Source organism: Lissotriton vulgaris, unplaced genomic scaffold (genome assembly GCF_964263255.1).
Source record: "Lissotriton vulgaris unplaced genomic scaffold, aLisVul1.2 SCAFFOLD_3507, whole genome shotgun sequence".
Taxonomy (NCBI): domain Eukaryota; kingdom Metazoa; phylum Chordata; class Amphibia; order Caudata; family Salamandridae; genus Lissotriton; species Lissotriton vulgaris.
The window spans coordinates 62,739-87,751 of NW_028252808.1; the positions used below are offsets into that span (position 1 = coordinate 62,739).

Here is a 25,013-nt window from a genome sequence, read left to right on the forward strand (position 1 = left end):
TTAAATTACCCTGTTGGCTTTCATTCATTAGCTTGTTGTAGGAATTTAGAGAAGAGCATTTCAGTTAACTGCTTCCACTTTTTTGCTCATCACAATTTTCTTTTTTATATATGTAATCGCCTTGATCTTTTCCATGAGCAAAGTCACAGGAGGGAGCAGCTCTCTTACTACTGCAACTTATTTTATGTCAATCTGCTGAACGTTTGGCATGAGAATGTTTATAAAACAGTGTGAGTGTGTTGTGGGTGGGATGTGTGTGGGTGGGGGGGTGTGATTAGGGGTGAATGGGGTGTGTGGTGAGAGTGCATTGGGACTGGAGTGCGTTGGGGGAGGCGGGGACGTTGGGGGGAGGTGGGGGCGTTGGGGGGAATGCAGGGTCGTTGGGGGATTTTGTCATTTAAAAAAAAGCCCTTTACAAGTTCCACCTTAAACAGGTTTGCAACTAAGCTAGATTTGCGCTCACCCATTAAGTCAGATTACCATTCTCACTTTAGCTTTTCAAAGATATTATTTCTCACGCAAACCGGATATTTTCTCCCTCATACGCCTAGGCAGACTGAGTTATTCATACCTTCAAACACTAGCCGCTTGGTTTTGCAGCGCACTGCTAACTGTTTTGGGGCAATTCCATGCTATCTCATCAGTAAGACTGATTTCACTGCACTTGTAGGGGTTCAGTTCAGGTTAATGTCCATATGTTGTACTTTCTTTTAGTTTACATGGAATTATGTGAATGAACATCATTCCTGAGCGGAGGCGTGCCTAGCGTGCGTTCTCTCATGGTGAGTCAGGCTAATTTTGTGGTTGAATCCTTTCTGACATTCACTGCACCAGTAGGGTTTTTCCCCTGTGTGAGTTCTCTCATGCTGGGTCAGATGAATTTTCTGACTGAAGCTTTTTTGACATTCTTCACACTGATAGGGCTTTTCTCCTGTGTGGGTTCTCTCATGATGTACGAGATGGATTTTCTGACTGAAGCTTTTTTCACGATCGGTGCACTTATAGGGTTTTTCTCCGGTGTGTGTCTTTTCATGCTGAATTAGACTACATCTCTTAGTAAAACATTTTTCACATTCATTGCACTGATATGGCTTTTCTCCAGTGTGAATTTTTTCATGCTTAGCAAGAGTACTTTTATCGTGGAAGCTTTTCTGGCATTCAGTGCACTGATATGGTTTATGTCCCAAGTGTGATCTTTCATGTAATGTGAGACTGATTTTATGACGGTAGGTTTTACCACATTCAGAACACAAATACCGTTTTTCTCCTGCATGTGCACCTTCATGCTGAATTAAACTCGCTTTTTTGCTGAAACTTTTTGGACATTCAGTGCACTGATATATTTTTTGTCCCAAATGTGTTCTTTCATGTCGTGTCAGATAGTGTTTTTGACTAAATCTTTTCTCACAATCAGAGCACTGATAAGGCTTTTGTTCAGAGTGCGATTTCATATGCCGAGTCAAGTAGGATTGTTGAGTAAAGGTTTTCTCACATTCGGAACATTGATAAGGTATCTCTCCTGTGCACCTCTTTTTCTGTACTGTCCTGTTCAAATTACACGCTAGGTGCGTCTCTTGTGAAGTGCATGGGTACACTACTTCTGCAATCTGCACAGTCTTATAAATAATGTACACTGTTTTTTTATTCAAATTGTGCTGTTGTTCTGGCTCTTGCTTTACAGTCACAAAACCCTCCATCTCCTCGATCATGTGTGTCCTTACGGCCCCCAATTTAAGGGTTCATTGACATAAGAAATTAGAGAGAATCCAGAAACTGCATTTACAATCAGTCAGCGACTCGGCTCTGTATTGTCGTTACTTACAGACCAAAACCAGCTTTTAGAAATTGGTTTCTTCTAAAATCTCTGGAACATCTCTCTCTTTGTAGTCTATTTGCTGCAAATGACAGAATCCGTAAGTTTTGTTCCTGTCCACACTTGAAGCCACCTGCAGTATAAAAAAAAAAGAATTAAAGTGAAATATCTTTCAAGGTGTAAACTAATTTTAACGAAATTATTTAACAGTGAATGTCAGCATTCTGGAAGTAATGCATGTACTTTTCCGATGGGATAGAGTTGGTAGGGTTTTGAGGAAATGATAAATGAGACCAACATAAAATAAAGCAGATTGATATGTTAACAATAAGTGTGCACTCACTCATATCAGTAACATAAAATGATAAATCTATTTACATTTTGTATAGACCGTAAAAGAATTAAAAACAAATTGTTTTGCCTTGTCGAATGATATCAAAATGAATAAACTAAATTTGAAAATTGCATAATCTTGTAAAAGGCAGACACAGAAAGATGGCTGAATGAAAGCCTTGAACGATTGCGCTGCCGAGCACCCAGCCTAATCCTACAGAATCCAGTACTCTCCCAAGGAGTTAGAGGTCAGACCCCTAGAGGAGGTCCCACACAGAGCCCTTCAGGTGGTAGAGGGGGCTCGGACTGACTTCTTACCATGATCGAGCGCACAGATGCCAAGGTGACTGCCATACAATGGCAGCCCAACAATTGCAAATTGAGTTCGGCGGACCAAGGGGGAGGCAGACTCCACTTCCCGAGCCCCACGAAACCATGATGGGAAGCGCATAGACGCCTGCAGAAGCTTGGCTGAAATGTACTGGCACAGCCGGGCACACTGGGGCTGAATGGCTTCCTAGAAATAAACTGATCGCTGGGGCACGCAATGCTAGTTGGAGCCTAGAAGCCTGGAAGATGGTTGCCACAATGACAGCGGCTAGATAATGGAGATGAGGTCAGCACAGTCCCCAGGCGTTAACTGCCCCTACCCTTCCTGCATTGCGGACTGCTGATGCAGAGAGCGTATACAGTTGCAGGAGGCCTGCCTTAGAAGGCATAGAGGGCCGGGCCTGTGAAGTGCAAACAAGTTGACATACAGGTGCCACCTGTGCAACCCCTTCTCCCTCCCCATTGACGTGATCATATAGTTGGGACTGCGACCCGGTAACCCTGAGCTTCCAACTGATAAGAGGTTGCTGAGAAGGGATCTTCCAGCTACTAACCTTTGAGACGTGGGCGGTAGTGGATGAGAGGGAGGCTGGAGGGCTAGGTCCTTGCTCATGCCTTGGGGGACATTGCCTGGTTGTCCTTCATGTTCTTGTTCTGGAGGTAATACGTGGCAGACAGACCTGAAGAAGACAGTCTGATCTGCAGTGGGCTGGGCCGCTGTTTTGAGAGGGTACCCAGGGGATAGCAGAGCACCTGCTGAGACATAGAATTTGAGGAGCGGGATAGGCCCCTGTGGCAATAACTATTCTGTGTAGTTATGGGCCGAGATAGATCTTCTAGAACAGGCCAATAACAAAAAATGTACAGATATACAGAGGTGGGAGGAGGCCCTGCATGGAACTCGCAGAGCAGACAGGATGAAATGTCCACTCCCCAGATACTGATGGCTATTACCCAACTGAAAGAGATGCTAGAAGAATAAATGGATTCCATATTCATTGATAGTAATATTTGGATCGCCATAAGGTGAGGGAGCGACTGCTGCAGACAGAACTAAATGTGGTTGAGCTCACTGCAAAACTGTCTTCTAATCCTCACCCAGGTTAAACTTCCATCATTAGCAATTTAGGGGTCCTGAGTTCCAATTGTTACCCTTCTTCCTCCCCATCCTCGCCCAAGGTGGAACCCAACCCATCCACCAGACCCCTAAGCATTGGGACTTTACTGCCCCTCAACACAAGAAGCCCATCGAGGACCACCCTTTCACCTATGGAGGGAATTGGCCTTCTCCTGCTACTCACATATCACCCAATGTTCACTCCCATAACAATAAATAGCTATGCCTACTAAACTTCCCATCTCTCATCACTCCTACCTCAAGGAGCACCCCACTGACCCACTGTGCTTCCCAACACCTGGCACTCAACTCCCCTATAGCACAAAAGACACATGGAGGAAAACTGTAGAACACCACTTCCCTCTACTCTTCATACCCCCTCCATGCCACCAACCACCAGCCCCCAACCTCCAATAAACCTCCACTTATACTTTCATCCGGGACTATGTGGAACCTACATTACCTACCACTGTTCCTTTTACGAGGAGACTTCACTCACTTCCTATCACCAGACCAACTAACCACTCCTTATACCCCCGCACCCCCCCTTGAGGTTAAACTGAAAGACATCAAGCAGGGTCTTCTGAACCTACTGCACTTTTCTTCAATGATGGAGGAGCGCTGGAATCTCTACATGCCCTTCAAGAATAATCAATCATGCCTCCCCAGTACGGCTAAACTCTGCCAAAGTCAAGACTCATCTTGGAAAACGAGACACATTTTACCTGGAAATCTAGGCCTCATTGACCATCACGCCAGGCCACATAGAATCACTGACCCTTAGTCTGATGCTGACATTCACTCCTTTCTACTTCATTACAATACCGCCCATAATAAACCTTCTCTCCCACCATCCAAGATCCAGACTATTTCCTCCAACTCATTTAGAGAATCCAGTGTCAATCTCAGAACATTGTCGTTGGAGTCTCCTAAATATCTGATAGGGAGACTCAAGAGAATACAGTTGATGGCGGCCAAGTTTGCACTAATGAGACCATGCCAGTCTTCAGCGTCTCAGGCCTTGGCCGAGCTCCACTGGCTCTCAGTTATGCAGAGGGTACAGTTCAAGTCAATGTGCATAGTCTCTAAGGCTCTGTATGGCATTGGGCCCAAGCCATTACAGAGCAGGTTTAAATGGTATGTCCCCCCCACGTAACCTTCGCTCCTCCTCAGCTAAACTGGTGAGAGTATCCAGGTTTAGAAGAGTTAGATATGGAGGAAGAGCTTTTAGTATTGTAGCAGCTTCGGCTTGGAACAAACTCCCAGCCGAACTTAGACAGATAGATATCTGCTGCCGTTCAGAAAGAAGTTAAAGACCTGGCTCTTTCCTAGGACGTAAGTATGTGGCCGTGACTTTCTTATCCTTTTTGACCCTGTACTCCTTATTACACTCAAGGTTAATTGATCTCACGTGTTCAAGCGCCAGGATACCGTAGGGTTACAGTGAGCTCTATAAATGCGGAATACATTACATTCAATACTTTAAGCCTTGATAATTTACCACCAGTCTCCATATCTCTCCAAGAAACTGATGTTACCAAATCCCACCTCAAGTCAATGCTTTTGAATTGCAGGTCAGAGGTTAGGCATGCTGCGAATACAGCCGACCTCTTATTCTTGCAAGATCTGGAAGGCTACAAGATCATCCGTAAGGACCGCACCGACCAAACAGGAGGAGGCATCGCTATCGTCCATAAGAAATCCATCCGCATCTCAACCAGCTCTGACGTCAATCTCGCTAACACAGAACACCTTCACTTCCAGATCCACATCGACCCCAAGACCACACTCAGAGGCACCCTCCTCTACAGGCCACCAGGACCCCGTGCACAATTCAGTGAAGACATCATGGACTTTATCACCCCACACGCCCTCCCCTCCGAGGATTACATTCTTTTGGGAGACCTCAACTTTCACCTGGAAAAGAACAACGACCGCAACGCCACCACCCTTCTGGACAATCTCGCCAACCTCAGACTCAAACAACTTGTCACTACCCCCACCCACACTGCAGGTCACACACTCGACCCTATCTTCACCTCCAGCAAACATGTCTCCTTCAGCCACACCACAGCTCTCCCTTGGACGGACCACAGCTGCGTTCACTTTACCTACAATAAGACCACAACCCACAACCATCCTCAACCCACTCTGCGAAGAAACTGGAACAAAATCACCATCGACCAGATCGCCTCATCGCTTCTTCAAAACCCCCCTGCCCACTGCTCAAACCCCGACCAAGCAGCCATTGACCTCACCCAATGGCTATCCAACAGCGCCGACATCCTAGCAACGTTGAAAAAACGTCAAATCAAACTAGGCAGCAAAAAGGCCTCCTGGTTCAACGATGATCTTAAGAAATCTAAGAAACTCTGTCGCTCCCTTGAGAAGGCCTGGAAAAAAGACCCAAACACCAGCACCAAGGACGCCTTCAAAAACCCCACCCGTATACACCACCAACTGATTCGGACTGCCAAGAAAGCCGCTCTCAAGGACCGACTAGATAACAACGCCCACAACAGCAAGGAATTATTCAACATCGTCAAGGAATTTACCAACCCCTCAGCCAACTCCAACGACATCACCCCCTCTCAAGCCCTCTGCAACTCCCTAGCTTCATTCTTCCACAACAAGATCGCAGACAACCACAACAGCTTCGACAACCGACCCGAAGACCAACCCACCCAACCCTCCGCAGGACCTCCACCTCCCTTGAACATCCTCAATGACTGGAACCCAATCCCCACTGAGGACACCATCCGCCTGATGAACTCTATCCACTCAGGATCCCCCACAGACCCATGCCCTCACCACATCTTCAACAAAGCAGACTCCATCATAGCACCGCACCTCAGAGACGTCATCAACTGCTCCCTCAACTCCGCCACCTTCCCGGAAAGCTGGAAACGCGCCGAACTCAGCGACCTTCTGAAAAAACCCACAGCTGACCCCACCGAACTCAAAAACTACCGCCCCATCTCGCTCCTTCAATTCCTGGCCAAAGTCATCGAGAAACCTGTCAACAACCAGCTCGCCGGCTTCCTCGAAACCAACAAATCCCTAGACCCCTCACAGTCCGGATTCCGAGCCAAACACAGCACTGAGACCGCACTCATCGCAGCAACAGACAACATTCGAACTCTACTGGACAATGGAGACACAGTCGCCCTCATCCTCCTCGACCTCTCCGCAGCCTTTGACACAGTTTGTCATAGCACCTTAATACAACGCCTCAGAAACATCGGAATCCAAGGAAAAGCACTGGAATGGATCACCTCGTTCCTTGCCGGAAGAACTCAGAGAGTCCGCCTTCCACCATACAATTCAGAAGCCACCGAAGTCATCCGCGGCGTGCCACAAGGATCTTCACTCAGCCCCACCCTTTTCAACGTATAGATGAGCCCCCTCGCGGCCATCGCACGCCAACACAACCTCAACATCATCTCCTACGCTGATGACACTCAACTGATACTATCACTCACCAAAGACCCTAACACCGCCAAAACCAACCTACATGAAGGAATGAAAGAAGTAGCCGAGTGGATGAAGCACAGCCGTCTAAAACTGAACTCAGACAAAACAGAAGTCCTCATCCTAGGTTCCTCCCCCTCCGCCTGGGATGACTCTTGGTGGCCTGAGGCCGTTGGAAAAGCACCCATCCCGACGAACCACGCACGGAACTTAGGTGTCATCCTGGACTCCTCACTCTCTATGAACAGACAAGTCAACGCCGTCTCATCATCTTGCTTCAATATTCTTTGCATGCTCAAAAAAACATTTCGCTGGATCCCCACCGAAACTAGAAAAACGGTCACCCACGCACTGGTCACGAGCCCCCTGGACTACGGAAACACCCTATACGCCGGTACCACCGCAAAACTCCAGAAAAAACTCCAACGCATCCAGAACGCTTCAGCCAGACTCATACTAGACATCCCGCGTAAAGACCACATTTCTGGCCACTTGAAAAACCTCCACTGGCTCCCTGTTAACAAGAGGATTACTTTCCGCCTCCTAACCCACGCACACAAAGCACTTTACGAACTTGGACCCGAATGCCTCAACTCAAGACTTTCCTTCTACACCCCCTCCCGCCAGCTACGATCCTCCAACCAAGCCCTTGCAACTGTACCTCGCATCAACAAAACCACCATGGGAGGCAGATCCTTCTCCTACCTGGCAGCTAAAACCTGGAACTCACTTCCCACTCACCTTCGCCTCACTCAGAACCACCTAACATTCAGAAAGCAACTTAAAACCTGGATATTTGACAAGTAATTCCCCACCCTTCTTCAAGCGCCTTGAGACCCTATGGGTATGTAGCGCGCTATATAAATCACTTGACATCCTACCACAAACTTGGCTTAATGTATCCTCCTCACCAATTTTGGACATTCTAGTTCCCCCTGAATATAACCTAATCACATTGTACAGCCCTCACAAAGTTGGGGGAGGCGTAGCTTGCATCTCTCGCTCAACTCTCACCGGTTGCTTGTCTCTATTTGCGTTTTCTCTCCCTTCTTCTTTTGCCTTCCTCTCTCTATCACGAGTCCGAAGCTGCTGGGTTCTGCTCTCCCTCTTGGCGCGCATGGATGCATGATAATGCAGAGATGACTGCAACTGCTGACAAGACACGCACGGTAAAAGCTGTAACCTGGAATGTGAAGGGCCTGAACTGCGGTAGAAAGATGCAGTTAGTGGCAGCATTTCTTAATTGATATGGAGCAGACTCTGCTTTTTACAACAGCTGAATCTGATAGGAGCCTCGTGTTCACGCCTACGAGCGGGAAGGATGGGTGAAAAGTTCATAGCGGGATACTTCAACTACGCCAGGGGCACAGCCATAGTTCTCAGAAAGGGCTTCTCTTGGCATACGCGCACTGCAATATGCGATCTCCAGGGTCGGTATGTGATAGTGGAGGGGGGTTCTTGTAGGTCGCCCAGTGAGACTCATATCAATATACGGCCCCAACACCGAGGAGCCCCAGTTTTTTAGCGAGATGCGGCGGTTGGCAGACTCCCTAGGCCCCGGGGCAGTGCTATGGGGAGGTGATTTTAACATGGTTCTCAACTCCAATTAGGACAGGTCAAATGGTTCTCGACGGCGTCACGCCTGAGCTGCGGCGCAACTGCAGGCCCTTATGGAAGACCAGGATCTGATAGATGTCTGGCACTGCCAACACCAATCCAGCCGAGAGGAGAGTTGCATTTCCTCTGCGGGTCCCTCGTGTTCTAAAATGGACTACCAACTCATATCCTGTGACGTGGACACTTGGGTTAGACACTGTGCCCATCTTGCCTGAACCCTATCGGATAACGCTCCAGTACTATTAGAATTTATTTTAACAGACGCGCCGAATAGAGCCTTCAGCTGGAGACTTCCAGCTGGTGCCCTCTGGGACCAGGTGTTGCGAGAGGACATTGGATCAGCCATACTTTGACGCCAAACTCAGCTCTGCAGACACCCCGTCCACTCTACGGGAAGCGTTTACAGCAGTCATTAGGGGCAAGTGTATTGCTAAACAAATTGGTGTTCTACGTTCACTGAGGAATGATCTGCAGTGGCTAGAGAAAGATTCACTCGCTTGTATTAGAATTCTTCAAGTCCAATCAGCTCACGACCCTTGGGCAGATCAAGGCTAAGATAGCGGAATTTGAGGATGCTAAACACAGAGAAACGCATTTCCTAGATCGGGAGGAGCGCGCTCGCCAATACGGGGAGGGTGACGAGGTCGTCAAAACCCTTGCGCGTCTTCTTAAAAAGCCTTGGGCAAATGCCCGCCAAGCTCTTCAAAAATCTTATACCTTCCATAATCCCACTATGGCCCAAGATTGTCCATGAATCTCTCCTTCAAAGCAGGATTCCAGATTGCCTCAAGCCTGGCCAAGTGACCTCATACCTAAAAAGCCAAATGCAGACTTAAATGATCCTAACAACTTTAGGCCCATTTCCAATATCATGACCCTAGCCAAACTACTTGAGAAATACGTTCACACACAACTGTGTAATCACATTGATCAGTTTCAACTCCTTGATTAATTCCAATCAGGTTTCCAAGCGGGTCACAGTACCGAATCTGTCCTGACACATATTACTGATGACACTCAGATTTCTTGACCGAAATGAAAGCTGCCTACATTTTTCTCATGCATCTCTCCTCATTGTTTGACACCGTCAAACATGATAACTTGATTGATCTTCTCGAAAAAAGGAAGGGCTTATCAGGCACAGTTTTAAATTGGTTTGCCTCATTCCATACACAATAGCTCACATCGAACCAAAGTCAACCATTCCTTTTCTAACAACACCCCGATCTCAACTGGGGTCCCTCAAGGATCTGCATTATCACCCACGCTCTTCAACTTGTACATGGAACCACTTACAGAAATTCTGAACTGCTCGAACATATCTTATCACATGTACGCAGATGACACTCAAATATACCTAAAAGTCTCTTCACCTGACAATATCATGACATATGGGCTTTGGTGCGCGTAACAGACACCAATAGGCCATAGGCGGAGCTACGCGACCGCCTATGGCCTATTGGGTGTTCTGTTAAAAAAACAACATACACGCAAAGCCCAATCAAAATGGACCTTGGAAATGCACGAGCTGTGTGGAATTTCAAGGTCCATTTTGAAAACCCCTACAAAACGGCTCGCCTACGCGAGCAGCATCACGAGGGCTCACCCTAAAAAGGTACACCCTATATACAGGTATCACATGAAGCCAGAAGTTAACATACACAATGTTAGAATTTCTTAGGCTTGTTGGTCAGACAACCAAATCTTCCCCAGTGGATACCTTCAACCCCGGATGAAGACAGCTCTACCAAATTCAAATTTATTTATTATGTTTTGGCTCTCAAAGAGGGCCACATAAACATATACAATACACAACAGCAAATACACAGAAGATCCAAAAGTTTGAAGAACAAAATTCAATCCACAATAGATATACATCTGCAAATCAATCTAGCAAGGCCGGACAGACAAGATATCTCCAGTTGCATTTTAATAAATAGCTAAAAATCCTTTAAAAAAGTTAAAAATATAGGAACAGAACATTTCGTTCGGAGGGCAATAAAGTGCATGAAGAAAATCCTTTAAAGTGACAATGCTAAGGCGGAGACAAATTACTTTTAGCCATCGATTGCGCAAATTACGTAACATAGGACAAATCAATAATACATGCATACAGTCCTGGGTGTTCAGTTTACATAAATTGCACAAAGCAGAAGTGCCATGCCATTTGGATAACAGTAGATTTAGTGGAATTAAATCATAGCGAAGCAAAAACCAAAATCTACGTATCCCATGCGGTAGATTCCATAGGGCATAGGGTTGTGGCTGCTTCAACCTATAGGAAGAGATGAGAGGTTCCACGTTCCTTTTGTCACCAACTGACTTTTTATCAGAAAGGAAACAAAACTCCCACGAAGCCTCCTTAAGGACATGTTTTAACTGCGTGGGGGAGTAGGAGAATAGAACACTTTCATCAAGTTTAAGTATTGTTACAGCCCTTCTAAAGTTGCTTACGAGTTTAGAGAACTCTTTAAAATTGCCCAATAGTTCATTTTTGAGGAGAACTCGCAGGGTGCCATCTCCCGCTCTAGCCAAACTGGCCACCCATCTTATTAGGGCGCATAGACCCTGAACCCAGGTACTCCTGAGTCCAAAGTCAAGCCTACAAGCGGCTAGTGGGCAAGCATTGTTTAAAGTAGAGAGGGATCTTAAGAGTTTCCCCTCAATCTTATGGCAAAAGTCCCAGTTTTTCACCTCTATTAATTCAATACCATACAAGATAGTTGCGGGGATTTTTGCTCTAAAAACTTCTAGAAGACTGGAAAAATGCCTTTTCCCCGTTGCCTGGTATAGGGACTTTAACCCATTGCCATGGGCAAGAGCTTTGCGAGAGCAGTGCTCTATATGGAGTTTCTCACTCATATTGGCCGAAAATATTTTTCCCAAGAAAATATAGGAAGTTACGACCTCCAATCTATGCCCCCCAATAGCCCAACCGAAATTTGTAGAGCGGCACTTCTTCTTACCAGCTATACACATCACTTTACTTTTGGTAATATTAATCTTCATGTGATGATCACCAGCAAAGGCCTGGAGAGCCTGTAGCCGATTTGCAAGACCGATTGGAGTCAAGTCAAGAATAAGAACATCATCGGCATACATCAGGCAGGATATTGGAGTCCCTCCTATCATCGGGGCAATCCCCTCACTGGCAGACACGGCAGCAGGGAGGTCAGCCGTATATAAGGAGAACAAAAGGGGAGCCAATAAGCAGCCTTGTTTAAGGCCATTCCGAGATGGTATTTTGGCCGAAAGCCCCCTTTCGCCCCCCATTAAGACCCTGCACCAGGTCTCAGTATGCAGAGCCAGAACCAGTTCCAACAGGGGGGTAGGGACACCAAACGTCGCCAGTTTTCTCCACAGCGTTCCACGATCTACTTTATCGAACGCTGTGGAGAAATCGATAAAGGCGGCATACACCACTCCTCCTCTCACCTGGACGTATTTATCTGTAATCACCTGAAGGGCAGTGAGATTATCTAGCGTACCATGATCCCTACGGAAACCGGTCTGTTCAAACGGCAGAATATTGCAGTCCTCGACCCAATCGGAAAGAGAACTAAGGAGGCATTTCGCAAAGACCTTTCCGATGGAGTCGAGGAGTGCAATCAGGCGGTAATTACTAGGGCTATCCCTTGTACCCTTCTTAAAGATGGGGACCAAAATACTTCCTCTCCAGGAAGCAGGAACCATTTTGGAGAGATGGCACGCCTTAAACAAGGGGTACAAAATTTTACTCCAACTTAAGGGATCTTGTTTGAGGACCGTCATAGGAAGCTCGTCCGGTCCCATGGCCCCAGAGGGCCGCATATTTTTTATAGCCGTCTCGATTTCTTTCTCTGAGGGATGGAATACAAGGTCTTCAGGGGCAGCATAAATGGAGTTATCAATACCCGTAGTCCCGTTCCCTGCATAGAGCTCTCGGATATGAGAGGACCATACCTCTTCTGGTATAGGAATGGGGATGGGGCTATGGCGCGTACCACATCCCTTCCCAATTATTGCCCAAAAGTCTTTAATATTACTATGTACAGCAGATTCCCTCAGTTTAATCCAAACTTCATCCTCCCTTTCCTTTTTGATTTTTTGCTTGAGTCTGCTTCTCTTTCTTTTTAACCTAGCAATTTCTTTCCCACGTTCCAGGACTCTTTCTAAATACTGTTCGCAAACTAGTTTATTTAATTCCCTATTCAGAGTACGCAATATATTAGGGACTACTTCTCCTTTCCTAGGGGGAACAGTTTTTTTTGCGTACAATAAAATCTTTCGCATGAATTCTTCAAAATAAACTAATTCGCTGCCATTCCACTCGTTTATTACCATTAGGGTATCGTCCAAAAGGTCCTGCACCCCATTAATGGCGGCAGAGTTCCAGAAGCACCTTCCAGAAGAGGCATGGAAGGTAGCCTCGTTGCCATTAAGCGACCAAGACACAGTATTCAAAGAATTTAAAGACATTGTTAAAAACAATATACTATGATCGCTGAGTGACGTAGGTATAATCTTAAGGTCCTGAATATGGGGAAACAGGCCATAGTCTGCAATAGCATAGTCCAAGATAGATGACCCAAAGGGGGATTTATGGGTATAATTAGCGGGGACGTCAGATGGAAATCTTCCGTTTAGAATAATACCATCCCCAGTCGCTAGTTCTTTTAACAAAATCTTCCCTCTTTTATTTGTCACCAGGTTCTCAGGAAAAAGCGTCTGGGGAATAAAATGAACCTCTTCCTTAACTTTGTTCCCGAAGAGTTTCAGACTAGCATTAGAAATTTTGCAATTCAGATCACCTACAAGCAAAATTACAGGGGAAGATGGTGAATTTTTTATCTGTTCAATATATCGGAGAACCTGCTGCAGACTAGCATTAAAACACTCCTCAGGGGGTATATACACATTAAAAATTACCATAGGATATTTTTTACCATTATGGAACACATTTTCTAGGGTTATTGTGTGGAAAAGTCTACTAGGATCAATATAATGGGAGAATCTCCATTGCAGTTTATTTGACAATAAGCAGGCAATCCCCCCCCTGGCATGCCCTTTCTTAGAGGGCGCAGCTGGTACTTCCAGGACATAAAAATCTTTTGATGGTGTTAGCATATCAATGCACCATGTTTCCTGAATGCACAATATATCCGCACCCAGAGAAGATAAAAAGGCAAATTTCTCTGGGCTGCTGTGGAATCCAGCCGCATTCCAGGAAATTATTTTTAATGCGGTGTTAAAGATGGTGAAACAATTTGGGGTTGTCCTTTGTTTTTGTTGATAATGCACTATGGAGCCAGTTCCACCGGTTATTATCATCTATAAGTGAAGAGTTCTCAGTTAGTGGAAGTGGCTTCACGTGCGAAACTGAGCGTTTTCCCCTAGAGACCCAGATTTTTAGGTCTCTAAGGGGGGAGGTTACCCCGTTTTGCTCACCACCCCCAAACACCTGGTTACATAAAAGATTTGGCTTGCCTGGGTTGGAGATAGGGAGAATGTCAATACCTAAGCGCTGAAAGTTTTCGGCTTGTTCTAGTATCAAGTTTACTATAATAGGCGAATAAAATTTCACCCGTATACTCAATACCCTACTTCCACCCAACAGAGACACCAATTCTATGTCTCTTGATTGAATATGGTAGAGACTTTCAACCTCACTAAAACGTTTGAGAAGCCAAGCTCTATTTAACAAAAGGTCAGTATCGAATAAAGGTACAAAATCTAACACACGCACATCCACCGGGGCCTTAGTAATATTTACAGATCGGGCAGGAGGGCAGTAATTTTCAGACTCTAATGCTACAGCAAAGGGGGGGGCCAAAGGGTTAAGAGCCCCAGATGGATATGAAATTGGCCCTCCTAATGCGCTCCGTGGAGGAGAGCATAGGAGAGAGCCCCCTGCTTGCGGTGTAGCTTCCTGAGTAAACAGACTACGTTGTTCATTTTCCCCCTTTACAGAGGTTAAAGTAGTTAAGTTCAAATCAATGTCCACCTTTAAGGAAGTAGGAGAGGGCTCCACATCGATTTCATCATTCTCCCTTGACGCTGTAATATTTTGGAAAATAATCCTCCGCTGCTTTTTCTTTCTGTATTTTCGAATTGGTTTCCTCTTGTTACCTTTATTAATTTTTTGTTTACCATTTTTTCCCCTTTCTTCTTTTACCTCCGGTTTATCGTCCAAGGGATCTTTTCCGCTCTCAGGCACGAAAATAGGAAATAACTCCTGGACTGTTTTAGGGCCAGGCAAAGGTTTATCATCCTCCTCTATCTCCAGAACTGAGTTTTTGATGCAGTTGGGAGCTGCAGTAAAAGGCATGTCCTTGTGAGATTCCAGAGTAGGAGATTCAGACTTCCTATCAAGATTCCCTCTGGTGTCTCTGGTTTTCCCCTCAGACAAGTAATGCTCAGACTTGGGGGGAGAGGCATTCCTCATATCAGGCGATTTCTGCAGCAATGTCTTTAAAATTTGAGTGACTGATTCCAGAATACAGTCCGAGCTGCCTACAAATTTCCCCCAAAAACAGTAAGATTGAGGCTAGGAGTTGTTCCAGAGCGATCATGGACTCTGAGATCGGCTTTTCTCGTGCTTCCACAGAGCAACTATTATCCAAGAGATTAAGATCGGGGCTCCTAGAAACATTTAACAAGTCGGATATTTCATGGCCATTTAACGAGGGGGTGCTACTATACAGCAATAACCCAGAAGGGGTGGCACCCCCTGACGCTTTAAACTGCTCCAAAGTCTCCACTTTAGCTGGGCTTACGTAGCGTCCCCAAAGTTCCAGGTCAATAGATAATGCAGACAAGTCGCCCCCCGGCCTATCATTCAAAGGGGACTGAGGGATCGGTGGTATATGCACTAGATCACCTACGGCCATCACCTTCCCCTCTGTAGAGTCCCGTAAGGAAGACCCCCTACCATTGATTGTAGGGCCCCTTGCTGTACCAGAGGCAGTTGGGGGTCTATGGGGGCTGGTGTATGAAACTCCAGGGCTTTAGTATCCGATCTTTCTGGAGTAGCAAGTTTGGATTTTTTTACACCAGATAGATCCCAAAGTTCAGATAGTTGGCATTGACCTTTCAACGGTGGGTTATTCACTGATTTGTTTCTTGTGCGGGTGGTAGTTAATTTTCGGCCAGGTTTTTCTCCTACTACCCTTCCTGAACGTAGCGTTTTAGACATTTTCCGCACTATTTTCCACAGCGATAAACTTAATCAAAATGTAAAAAAGTAAAACTTATAAGAACCTGGAGTGGCGTCAGTCCCTGGCCGGCCAAGTTAGTTTGAGGAACGGTGTAATAATATCAGTACACGGGTCGTTCACAAACCTACAATTGTAAACACATGTTCATCGAGGCAAAAACAAAATGTAAATGACCGGGCCCAGCCCAGCCTACCTCGGTCACTGAGGGCCACAGAGGGCCCGCCCTTTGCCCGGGCTTCGCTCCGGGCGTCCCGCTCGCGTCCCGCGAGACGGGGGTGTCGCCGTATTTCAGCGCCTCCTGGCGCGAAACTGACGCGGCAAATGCTGCTAGGGCCGCTGGGATTTGTAGTTCTTTAACCCTGCTCCGCTCTCAGCGCTCCGCTCGATGTTACTCACAGGACGTGTCAGGAGAGCGGGAGGCGGGCGGGCAGGCAAACACGCTGTTTAAAGAGCCCCTGCAGCAGCGTTCAGTAGCAAAAGCGGTTCTGCCAAAAGCTTCCTCAAGTGACAGCTCTACCATAGACCACTGTGTTTCAGACCACTTACTCTCACTGCCTCATCCAGCTCCATCCCTGATCCAAAGTCCAGCACTGAATTTCACCGGCTTTACCTCCTTGCTTTGCATCATACCATAATTTATATGGAGTTTACTCCTCTTCTGGTGACTATTCCACCTGTCTAACCTATGGCCTCCACCCACGGTTGTCCGTGATAACTGGCAGCCACCCTTTCATCAAGACAAAAGGACTGTAGCCCATGACCTCACATGGTGTGATGTGGTATGCACAAGCCACAAACATCACAACTTCCAGTTCAGGCCATTTTCAGAAATGACCATAGGTACCCAATATGCATTTACTTTACCGGCCATTCTCCCATATGGGTCCCATCACCTCAACACTAACTCTTTACCAAGACATACGGGGATTGTTTACTGGGAATAAAGTTGGACTGAATGTGAGCTGTGATTTATCAGAATGTATGCTTCCATGGAATCCTTCACCTTCCTTGTCTATCCTAGGCCCCCAATACAATATTCTTTAGTTAGCTAAATGCCCCCTGTTGTGTCAAGAGTTCTCTTTCTCAAACTTTCCAGAGAAATCACAAGTCTGCCCGCAACAATAATCCATCCTCTTCAGCCAATTCTTCCTTACTTCCTATTCAGTCCATTATTCATAAGTTAATAGCATCTAATATACTCATTCATGCCTATCAATTTTTTGTCTTCCATACGTTTTTGCTCCAATTTCTCATGGCTGAGGCCATGGATCTTTTTCCTTTTACAATCATGTAATAAAAAAAAATTCCATTCATTCTTTGGTACTTTTTTGATGGGTAATGGCATCAGACTTAAGTCAGAATATTTTTTTCCACACTTGGCACATATTGTACAGTGTCATTTAGACAAACAACTTAATGGCCATGTGAGCCAATGCAGCCACCGCCACCCACCACAACCTCATCAGATACTCTAGAACAGAGCTCTTCAAACTTTTTTACTCTGAGCCCCCCCTAAGCAAAATGTTTGGAGGTCGGGCCCCCCTCCAAAACTTTATGGCTAGGATTGGGGGAGCGGGAGGGACATGGCTGCATTCAGGGAGCGGAGCTTAAGAGATGATTTCAGGAATACTTTTCTATAGCTTATGAACTGCAAACTGCACCACTTACGAAACTTATAAAACAGCAAATGCATCAAACAAAAACCGATATCCCAAACAAACTGCTCCCCATAATTGGGGTGTTGTGATCCCCTCACACTCTTTGACCCCAATGCAACTATTCTTGCTGCACTAATGATAACCGCAGTCCTGAGTAGCAGGCTGTCTCCTCTGCCTCTTTTACCTCTTCCCCACCATGATCGATCATCACCTCTGTCCTAATGCTTGAAAGGACAATACGCTCGGATGCCACTTTTTTTTAAAGGTAGACAGTCATAATTGTGATGCAGTGGGCCCCCCAAATTCCTGAGCCCAAGTCCTTCTGCATCTGCATCTACTCCTTTATGATAACCAGCAGTGGCCACTTACACACTTGGCAGCAGTACCAGCTTCAATAATGTCCCTTTAAAAAAACACTTATATCATCCCCTTTGGGGTAGCTCTCTAAAAAAGCGGTCTCTGGCCATTTGTAAACCTAAAAATTAGTTTGCGCAGAGTGCTCACTATTCTGGGCCTTCTCTTTGACAATATCTATGAATCTCGCTCTTTTCCTCGGTCTCCCAGACCATTTCTATGAGGCCCCAAGGATTGAGAGGATTAGGGCTCTGTATTTGAAAGAAACTCTGCTGGCCTTCTACCAGCCCCCCCCATGGACTCAGCTTTCACACAAAAAACTTTTCCTGAATCGTTAATACTGACTTTGACATGCCTGTGCCTGAAGTCGAAGTGGGTGGTGGTAGTGCAGAAAGTTAAAAAGAAACCGACCTTCTTACCAGCCATTAATTGATTGAGTCACTTAAAGCCAGGGCCACTGGAATTATGAGTTTCTGCAGCAGCAGCGCTTTCCACATAATTATCAGTTTACTGCATTTGCTACATAATCTCCAGATTTCAATGACAAAAACTTGATTCTAGCTCAAACGGAACAAAAGTTACTTAAAGCGTGACAAAGTGTTCCGGAGCAGTGGAAGGCCCTGCAAAGACTAGTAATCTTTTAGTTGCTTACTGCTGTATTTGTTTGTTAAACTGGTACTAATGAGGTGAAATATTTCCCCTGACAGCGTTACTGCGACTTAAAATGACAAAATAGTGAAGTAATGATAACTACAAAATGTGGCACATTGTGCCGCATAACTTACCTTTTCTTGCTGGATAATTTAGTCAAACCTGCCGCATAATTTTGTTCTTTTCTACTGAATAATTCCAGTGGATCTGTTTAAAGTTTTATGGTGGCAAAGATCTATTCTTTTTAAGATGTAATGTAACAGAGTTATCAGCTGGGATCTGGAATAGTGGAGACACTTACAAAAATGTCTGCATTAGATACAGTTTGATTACTTATTACTAAAAAGTATATTTTGTAAGAACTTGTTTTATCTCAATCACTGCATCATTTTGCAGCAGTCTAGCTTAGAGTATGTAAATACTGTTTTAAAATAATGACTTACATATTCACAGTGCTTTCTGCCACAGGCTGAGACTTCATAGCACTATAAACAGGGCCATTGGAATTATGCGGCAGGAGAAGGCCAAATTAAGTAGCATGGTTGGCTAAATTCTGCAGCAAGCAAAGGCGAATTATGCTGCATATTTTGTGATAGCATTACTGCACTATTTTGCTATTTTTACACTTCTTAACATTGTCCTGGCCTTTATAGCCCCTCATAAGTACCACATTAACACCCACATATAGCAATAAGCAACAGAAAGGTGACCAGTCAACCTTTAGAAAGGCCCTTCCACTGTGAGGTAACATGTGTTGCTGCATTTTTAATCTGCAAATTATGCAGCAGACGATTGATTATGTGGCAAATGCGGGAAAACCATAACTATGCGCTGTGAGTGCTAGGTGAGCGTGAAAGTGAAGGGTGAGAATGAGCAGTGAGTTGTCTGAATGCAGGGCGGATTCCCAGACACTTGAAGTTAATCAGCATGTTATTGGCGGGATGCTGGGTTTCAGATATAAGTTAAACTATTGCTATTATGGAATTAATCAGGGAATCAAGGGTGAAAGAAATAAATAATGTGCTGATCCTGCATCAAACTTCCAGTCTTATGATTAGGGTTGCCAACTCATTATTTTGATGTTGCAGACGGCACAAAAATAAACAGTCACCTAAAGCCCTATTTTCAGCACTTATGTGTGCGTACTTCGAAAAGCAAATATAAAGTACTTTTACATGTGTTCTAGGGCTGCCTGAATGATTCATGACTGAAAATAAAAGGAACAGACAGAAAGTCACATTACAAATGAATACATACTTTTTTATTTAAGACCCTATTTAGTGTCAAAGCAAGGTCTTTGCAGGCTCTTTAAACATACATGGCTGCCATTTTTTCTATTGGCAACCCTTTTTTGTATTTCTTTTCATGAAATGCATTTTCACACTACAGCAGTAAGTTTAAAATGCAAATGTAAGGAATAGGCAGAGTCGGGGCACAGGGGGTACTGGAAAAGGAAAAAAAACTAAGCTTACTTAGGCAACCAGTTTCCAAAAGTATGCAAATGGTCTTTAAAGACCTGTGAAAAACTCGGCTGTGCTGGAGTCTTAATAAGACTCCAGACACTGCCCAGCCGAGCCCCCAGCAGCACACCCACTGACCTCTGGCCCCACGGCACTCTGAGGCCTTCAGAGTAAATGAAGACAGCCTGGAAATGCAGCAAATAAACATTGCTGCACTTCCAGGCGTCTTCATTTACATGTGCTGGCAGAGGCCTTTGCGCCCCCCTGAGAACCCATCCACGCCTCCTCAGGGGGCGCGCCCCACAGTTTGAAGAACTGTGCTCTAGAAGAAAGCACTCCAGGGCAGAATCTCCACCCACGCACACAACAGCAAGGAACTCTTCGGCATCATTAAAGAGTTCGCCCACCCAACAGTGAGACAACCTACTTCCCCCCTCACCTCCCCAACAGCTCTGCGACAGACTCAGCACCTTCTTCCACCACAAAATCAAGACCATCTACGACAACAACAACCTACATCCACCACCCCCATACACCACGCAGCTTACGCTAGACAGCTGGACTGCTGTCACCATTGAAGACACCCTGAAGACTATGAAGTCAACCCACTCCGGGGCTCCCACGGACCCCTGCCCCACCAGATCTACCACAGACCAGCTGACATCATCGTCCGAGCTTCATGAAATCATCAACAGCTCCTTTGAGACTGCCACCTTCCCCAACGACTAGAAACATGCAGAGATCAACCCTCTCCTGAAAAAACCCACGGCTGACCCAACCAACCTCAAAAACTACAGACGGATCTCCTTACTCCCGTACCCAGCTGTAATGACTGGATTTTCTGAGTAGATGGGATCAGCCCCTAGGGGCCCCTCCAACCCAGCCAGAACGTAATCACATCCCTCCTCAGGACCAACTATCCAGGCACCTGAGTACCTACCTGAGGATGGGGAACTCGCAATATACAAGCTCATATTATTAAAAACACCACTAAATCTATAGGGATACTAAGAATACTCACTAATTACTAGGGATATCCATACCCTACACCACACTTATATTCACATCAGTTGGTCTCGCGGCCACTCAGACCCAGACCGGTCTACCCTAGGGCAGATATTGCGCACAATCCGGTGCGACTACACATGGGCCTGCAGAACCCAATGCTCCCTTTTCCAAACGATCAACAATCCTGTCGATCTCCACGCTAGTTCAACCTCCTAGCGCTCTCACTTATTCAAGCCACAATCTTGTGGGTATCCACACTGGTCTCCCACCCAGTGTTCTCACTAACGCCGCATATCAACGACGACCACATTCCTATGAACACCTTTATATATATATATATATATTGGGAAGTCTCTTCACTAAGGGTCTGCTACTACAATATTAGGAGTTAGCCAATTAATATCATGCATCTCCTATTCTTGTCATCATAGGTCCACTCACTCCCTATTTATGTGGTCACCACTTACCTGATTGGGATTACTCATCCATTCATGCAAACACTAAACCCCTAGGAGATACATTTACCTATATTGACCAAAAATATGAAGCGCATGGCAGTTCATTAATAAACTGGGGGTCTCTTTAATCACAACAATATAGATACATACACAGATCTGTATTATGATTAACACATGTAACTGACAAAGACTATAGGTAGAACACACCGCTGAAAGAGAAAAGATTAGCAATGCAAAAGCCTAGGGAATAAAGATAAGATTAAGATGCAAGTGTAAAGTAAATTAATATAACAGGAACGCCTTTACCTTATTAGTGTGTAGTCTTGTTCTAGCTGTCATCTGGGTTCCTCTCTCGTCTGTGCCTTGGCTCATCTCAGACTCCCTCTCTCTCTCCTGCACTCTTGGGTACACCTCTGCGCTGATCACTCTGTCTCTGGACTCCTCTCCCCCACGCGAACTGTCTCCACCTTCCAGATTCAGTCTTAATGGTTCCTGCCGCTCTGATCACCGTTCATTCCACTAGCTTATTCACTCTGTCTCTGCGCCAATGTCCAATTAACTCCATCTGCTCCCATAGGTTAGTCCACGATCTCTCCTCCGTCTCTTCTAAAAAGCATTACTTCAGACTCCAGCTATTCACACCTCCTCCTGATAAGCAACTGCTTCTGACTGCTTCCTTCAGTTCCAGCTCACTATTCAACTCAGCTCTTCTCCAGCTTGAACCCTCTCTCTCTGCCAACTCCACTCCACTGCTTTCCACTCCTCCACCTTAACACGACCCTCTGGCTTCACCACCTTCACTCGACTGCAACTCTACTCGACTCGACTCTCTGCTTGACTCACTGACTCCGCCTCTGCACTTCACTGATATAGAATGCTGTTTCCTCATGGAAAGTTCCAGCCAGCAGCTTCCTCCCACCAATCCCATGCACCAGGCTCCTTGCGCTAGACGCTCCCACAGTGACCAGTCTGCTTGTTTCGTCTAGAGACCTGAGCCCGGGAACAATTCCTGATTAGATTCAGCTCTGGCCGGTTCTCTCCGGTCCGCTTAGGGCGAACAACAGTTATAACTATAAACTTTGCCTTTGCCCTGAAAAGCCTCTCAGCTTCATCAAGATGGAGTCCCTCTAGCTCTAGGCCTGTAGGCCTGAAAGGGGTGAAATGCTCCTTAGCTCTGTCAGAATACCTACATAAACCATACCAATGTGTCTAATATGTCAAAGCCAATAGGCAATAGACAGGTTAAAGTCAAGAATAAAGGCATATTAAGCAGCTATCCTCTTCTAGGTCTGGAAAAAGGGCTTAAAAGGGCCAACACAGGCTAAGAATACCTATACTAGATGCGAGCAAGATTAATGATCTATATCACTGCTAAATAAAGCCAAAAACGCTGTCATTACACCAGCAAAGGTCATCGAAAAAGGCATCAACAGCCAGCTTGCATCCTTCACAGAAGAAAACATCAATGACCCCTCTCAAACTGGCTTCAGGAAAAACCACAAAAACAACAAGTGATGGACCGAATGTGGATCAATGTCACACATTCCCCCAGTCAAAAGATCTGGGCCCAAATCCATCGTTTTTTTGCACTCCACACCACCCTGGGTTAGACAATGGCGATATGCATATCAGCTCTGACCCTGTTGCCCCATGGGAACAGTCCAGTCCGAACTACAAAAGCCATGTCCTTCCCAGAACGGAATCAAGCATCCGAGGACCGGACCGGTTTCGAGGTAACACCTCTCATCAGCCCGGCTAGCTTGACTCCAAGTGGTGTGGAGTGCCTGGGACCCACGTCTGGGCATCCCCAGCGCACTTAGGGCGGCAATTGCAAAAACAACAAGTGATGGACCGAATGTGGATCAATGTCACACATTCCCCCGTCAAAAGATCTGGGCCCAAATCCATCGTTTTTTTGCCAGATCTTTTGACTGGGGGAGTGTGTGACATTGATCCACATTCAGTCCATCACTTATTGTTTTTGTTTTTTCAGGAAAAACCACAGCACCAAAACTGCCCTTCTCGCCGCAACAGACATCCGCTCCCTCCCTGACAGAAGAGAGACTGTGGCCCTCATCCTCCTGGACCTAGCCACAGCCTTCAACAGTTTCTCAAAGCACCATACCCCACAGACTACATGACGCAGGAATCTGGGGCATGGCCCTCAGCTGGATCCGCTCATTCCTCTCCGGCAAGACACAGCAGGTCAGGCTCTTGCCCTTCCTCTCAGATCCGAAACTGACCACCTGCGGAGTTCCCCAAGGATCCTCCATCAGCCCCAAACTGCGACTATATGGCTCTGCTCGCACCCATCGTCAGATCCCATGGTCTCAACATTGTATCCTACACAGACGACACCCAACTCATCCTCTCCCTATCCAACAAACCAAACATCTTCATACAAAACTTTCAAGAAGGGATGGAAACTGTCGCTAGGTGGATGAAGAACAGCTGGCTACAACTCCACATGGACAAAACCGAAATACTCATGAAGGGGCCACACCCGATGCCTGGAACGACACCTGAAGGCCCCCCACCCTTGAGAACCCACCCTCCCACACCGCCCACGCACGCAACCTTGGAATCATCCTGGACTCCGAACTCAAAATGGACTGTCAAATCAATGCTGACTCCTCCCGTTTCCATACCTTCTGCCTCCTACGAAAGACCTTCAACTGGATTCCTCTCGAGCACAGAAAGACCGTCACCCACACCCAGGTAAGCAGCAGACTGGACTATAGTCATGCACCCAACGTCGGGATCAACAAGAACCTTACCAGCAAACTCCATAACGCCTCCACCAGACAAGTCCTCAAACTACCATGTCATTGCCACATCACCCAACACCTGCAGACACTACATTGGCTCCCTGTCGAGAAGAGAATCGCCTTCAAGTTCTCACTCACGCCCACAAAGCCCTCCACAACACCGAACCCGCCTACCTGAACCACCGCCTCTCGTTCTACGCACCCCAAAGATCCTTCCTCTCAGCCCAGCTCTGCCTTGCAACGGTGCAGCGCATTAAGAAGACCAGAACAGCAGGTTGCTCCTTCCCCTTCCTCGCAGCCAAGGAATGGAACACCCTCCCTCTCCACATCTGGCACACAAACCCTCTCCAAGTTCATGAAGGACCGCAAGACCTGTCTCTTTGACGAATCACTGTGAACTTCCAGGAGCCTCCCCAGCGCCTTGAGACCCTCTCAGTTGAGTAATTACGCTTCACCAACCCATTGATTGATTGAAACTGGTGAAAGGGTTTAAAGCCCAAGGAATATTCTGTTTCTGCAGGTCAAACACAAAGGTTATAACTAATTCACATCCTTTCTTACCACTTGGGTCAGTACTGTTCCTAACCAGAGGCGCAACTAGAGCCATATTTCGGGGGGGGGGGGGGGGGGGGCTTAGAAAAAATTTAGGGGGGGGTGAAACTTTAAGCAGTAGGTAGAGTGGCGCTGCAGGGGCTCATAGAAAGGGGGAAATATCAACAAAGCCTCTTTAACATGCACATGGTCTTTTAAAGACCTGTGAAGGGCTCGGGTGCAGCTGT

The 25,013-nt window shown here is 46.1% G+C and overlaps 1 protein-coding gene across 1 annotated transcript in view; it reads right to left on the bottom strand.

Annotated features, from left to right (window-relative positions):
• Positions 1–432: 432 nt before the first annotated feature.
• LOC147662011 (uncharacterized) overlaps positions 433–25,013 on the bottom strand; it is a 32,431-nt gene continuing 7,850 nt past the window's right edge. Inside the window, exon 2 of the mRNA XM_086951187.1 lies at positions 433–1,946. Within this exon, the coding sequence (XP_086807313.1) occupies positions 741–1,709 (969 nt within the window). The 5' untranslated portion in view covers positions 1,710–1,946 and the 3' untranslated portion in view covers positions 433–740. The remainder of the gene's footprint in view (positions 1,947–25,013) is intronic.